This window comes from Canis aureus, chromosome X, assembly GCF_053574225.1.
Source record: "Canis aureus isolate CA01 chromosome X, VMU_Caureus_v.1.0, whole genome shotgun sequence".
Taxonomy (NCBI): domain Eukaryota; kingdom Metazoa; phylum Chordata; class Mammalia; order Carnivora; family Canidae; genus Canis; species Canis aureus.
The window spans coordinates 93,691,676-93,695,891 of NC_135649.1; the positions used below are offsets into that span (position 1 = coordinate 93,691,676).

Genomic DNA, 4,216 nt, shown 5'->3' on the forward strand with positions numbered 1-4,216 from the left:
ATTATAAGTGCAGTTTGTAGGTATTGTTAATGCTATAATCTCCAAGACTAATGCAGTGATTACTAAAGAGCAAATGTTCAATGAAGGTGTGGGGAATAAAAGGAACAATGAGGATGGGGTCTAATTTTATTGAGGTTTATTTTTAATATATCCATAAGCAAGTTAAGCATATATAATTGAATTTTATAAAACAAATATGTAAAAGGTATAAGATAGCCATAAGATTGACAATCTTTTGTTCTGTATTTCTTGAATCCAACCATCTTTTTTTCTTTTAAATATTTATTTATTTATTCATGAGAGACACAGAGAGAGAGAGGCAGAGACAGAGGCAGAGGGAGAAGCAGGCCCCCCTGCAGGGAGCCCAATGCGGAACTCATCCCAGATCCCAGGATCACACCCTGAGCCAAAGGCAGACGCTCAACCACTGAGCCACCCAGGCATCCTGAACCCAACCACCTTAAAGCTGACCACTCTCACATTTCCAGTAAATATCTATAGGAATTCCATGTTATGTTATTTCAGATGACAAAATAAGATGGTTTCACATTTTAACAAAATAAAAAAAGCTCTTACTATTAAATCTCATTATAACATTAAATGTATGACTATTATCTTTAATAAACTTGGAGATTTTGAAGCTAACTGAATCTATATCAAAAGAAACAATATTTCGACAAATACATATATTAAAAAAGAATAAATTTTCAAGTTACACGTAGAACATAGGAACACATAGACATATATACTGTATTCCTTTCAGCCCAACCTCAGACCTAAATTCTATGAACACTAACTGACCTTTTTCAAACACAAAGTGAAGAACCTGCCTCAGTCTTCACTAGGAGCAAGAGAAATCGCTGGATTTGGCACTAGAATTTCAGTGGCCACTGAAGTAGAGACAGATCATGCAGAAATCCTGACCTGGGCTCTTTCTTTCTTCTTCATCTTGTAAAGCCTCCTCATACTGAGATGGGAAAGAACTCGGGTCAGTCCTATGAACCTTGGCCAGAAACTCCAGGACTTTCATCTTGGTGGTTTCAGCGTGGGCTCTCGGACCCCACAGGAATTCAAACTGTACAGGATCACTGTTGGCCAACTGCCGGTACTCCAGGTACTTTTCCTTCACCAACTCTATGGTCATGAGTTTCTTGGGCTCCCCAAAGATGATGTGCTTCCTCCCAGACAATATCCCCGTCAAGTTCAGAACTTCCTAGACTTCCTCTTCAGTGGCAATGTTGCCCTTCATGAAGATCACACCCAGGATAAGTATCAGGATGCTGGTCTTGGGCATGCCCTCTTCACCTTTCATCACCCCATCATAGGTGAGGCCCAATTTGATGAAGAGGCTATAGCAGTGGTTGGTGGTATCCACTCTCTTCACATCAAGGCCAAAGACCATCTCCATATGCTCAGAGGCTCTCAGGAAGATCTCAGTGAAGTGGTCCTCCTGCTCTTTGATGACAATCTTCATATCTGCCTTTGTCATTGGCTCTTTTATTTGATACTCGAATAGCATAAAATTGACCAATGAATTCACTTTCTTATCTAGAGCATCTATGGGCACATTCTTGGGGTCTGGCCCAGCCCACGAGGTGGTATCCTCCTCTTCTTGGCTACTGGAGCCCTCATTTAATTCATTTGATGAAGTGGTTGTGACGGCAATGGGAGATGAGCAGACACTCTGAGGACTCTCAGTGGTACTGGGTACACCAGCATCAGAAGCCTCCTTTGAATTGCCAGGCATCAGAGGATGAGAGGAGAGACCAGTCTCTTCCAGAGCCTTGGAGACCTGTACAACTTCCATATCCTGGATCTCACTACAGGTCTGAAAGCGCTGATCTCATAAGCATTGTGGATTCTTTTGGCACTGAGGCATGATGACTTTTATGAGTGGCTATAGATAGGAGTGAGGATAGGGAAGGGGGCAACGGGGAATCACGACCTAAGAGGAAGAAGATGTGAGTGGCCTCAGCTGCTGAACTCCCAAGGGTTCCCTGTGAGCTGTGGGACTACACTTGTATGCAGTGACTTTGTCCTTCAGACATAACACAATGACAACTACCAGGTCCTGGGACTCCTGTTGACTTAATAAATCCTTTAACTTCCTGAGCCTCAAAGGATAGGAAATGTTGCCTCTGCCTGCCATCCAGAAGGGCTGATGGGGCACCAAGGGCTGACAACAGGGGAAAGGGTCTGTGGACCCCCTCTGCCATCAAGTGGTCAGTCCCACACTCCTCACAAGTGCTAATCAAATACTGGTTGATGTGCCTGCAGTCATCTATTATCTGACTTTCCACCTTCCAGTCAAGGTACCATGTGTTTGAGACACCCAGAAAGGAAGTGAGGAGACACCTCATCTGCTAGACATTGAGAGCTGACCACAGGTGCTTGATGCTGTGCCACAACCTCTGTCCAGGGTCAGTGGAAACATGAGAACTCACTAGGGGTCCTTGCAGGGATTCCTGTGGGAGTCTCCCGCAGGGTCTGAGACTCTTTTCTTTGTCGACAGGACACTGCCTACTGCAGACTAAGCTCTCATCTCCCTCAGACTCTGAAGGCAGAAGTCCATCAGCACCACTTCCCGCTGCCCCTGCCCAAGACCTCCCAGAGCTGCCAGACTGGCCAAGGCTCAGTGAGTACACCACTGTTTGGGGTGAATGGTTCCCTCAGGACTCACTCGCGGCCGTTTATGGTCAGGGTACTCTTAGCCTCGCACAGAAATACTGTTGCCTCAATCAGATGCCAAAGAGGAAGTGCATAGCAGGTCAGCTTGACATACTGGTCTGGGGACTCCCTGAGCTGGACTGGGGCTCTCGTCTAATGAGTCCTCTCATTTCTGTGGTAGGAAGTCTCCTCAGTCCTTATCTCTTTTTTTTTTAAAGATTTTATTTATTTATTCATGAAAGACACAGAGAGAGAGGCAGAGAGAGTGGCAGAGGGAGAAGCAGGCTCCATGCAGGGAGCCCAACATGGGACTCTATCCCGGGTCTTCAGGATCACACCCCTGGCTGCAAGTGGTGCTAAACCCTTGCGCCAGTGGGGCTGCCTCTCAGCCCTTATCTTACTTGATTCCAAGCAGTACCCGGGACCCCTCCCTCTGCTGACTTGGTTGTGCCCCTCAAATCGAATCCTGCAGGCCTTGGCCGGAATCCGGCCTAGGCCCACAATCTTGAGGAGGAAGTCAGGGAGCGCGATATCCGGTTACCCCAGCCTAGGTTCTTCCGGGTCAACAGCAGGTGCAGGGCTGTGGGCACTAGGGCGTTTGGAAGTAGAGGTTGCCCCCGGTCCTTCTTCATCGTCCTCCTATTGACTTTTGTCAGTCCTGGAATTAATTCTTATGTTGAATCCAGGTCATGCCTCTCATGCCAATGTCCTCATGCCCCTAGAACCCTGAAGAGGAACTGAGGAAATCTCTCAGAAGATATTTAGAGCTGAAAGTAGGCACTGGCCCATCTGTGTGATCTCCCTTTATCTTTGTTGTTTGTCTCCTCCGGCCTCACTTAAAAACTTTAAAAAATATTTTTATTGAATAAATTCAAAATACATAACATTGTGGAAATTTCTGGTGTGCAATATATTACTTTGATATATTTATATGTTGTAATATGATTGCTGTTTTATATGTTGTAAAACGATTGCTGTGTTTTACTTATTACCCAGCATAGTCATGGTACAGTATTAGTATCTCCATTATACTGTGCATTAGAGCTCTATGGCTTATTTATTCCTGGCTGCAACTTTATACCCTTAATCTTTTTTCCCTCTGCCTCCATCCCTTGATAAACATCATTTTACTCTGTGTTTTACAGGTTTGACTTTTTTAGATTCTGCATACAAGTGTTGTCATATTGTTTTATTCTTTCTCATTCTGACTTATCTTACTTTGCTTAATGTGCTCACGGTCCATCCATGTTGTTGCTAATGGCAGGATATCATTTCTCATGGATGAATAATATTCTATTGTGTATATATACCACATATTTTTTATTCATTCATTTTTTTTTATTTTAAAGATTTTATTCATTTATTTGACAAAGAGAGAGAGCAAGTTAGCACAAGCAAAGGGAGCAATAGAGGGAGAGGGAGATGTGGGGCTCCATCCCAGGACCTCGGGATCATGACCTGAGCCAAAGGTAAACACTTAACCGAATGAGCCACCCAGGCACCCGCATTCATCTCTTAATGTGCATTTCGGTTGTTTCCATATTTATCT

The 4,216-nt window shown here is 44.3% G+C and overlaps 1 protein-coding gene across 1 annotated transcript; it reads right to left on the bottom strand.

Moving 5' to 3' along the window:
* Positions 1-248: 248 nt before the first annotated feature.
* On the bottom strand, positions 249-2,515 carry MAGEB16 (MAGE family member B16). The gene is given in 1 exon segment (XM_077888646.1): positions 249-2,515. A coding segment is annotated over 1 exon segment (999 nt). The 5' UTR covers positions 1,880-2,515; the 3' UTR covers positions 249-880.
* Between the last annotated feature and the right edge of the window lie 1,701 nt (positions 2,516-4,216).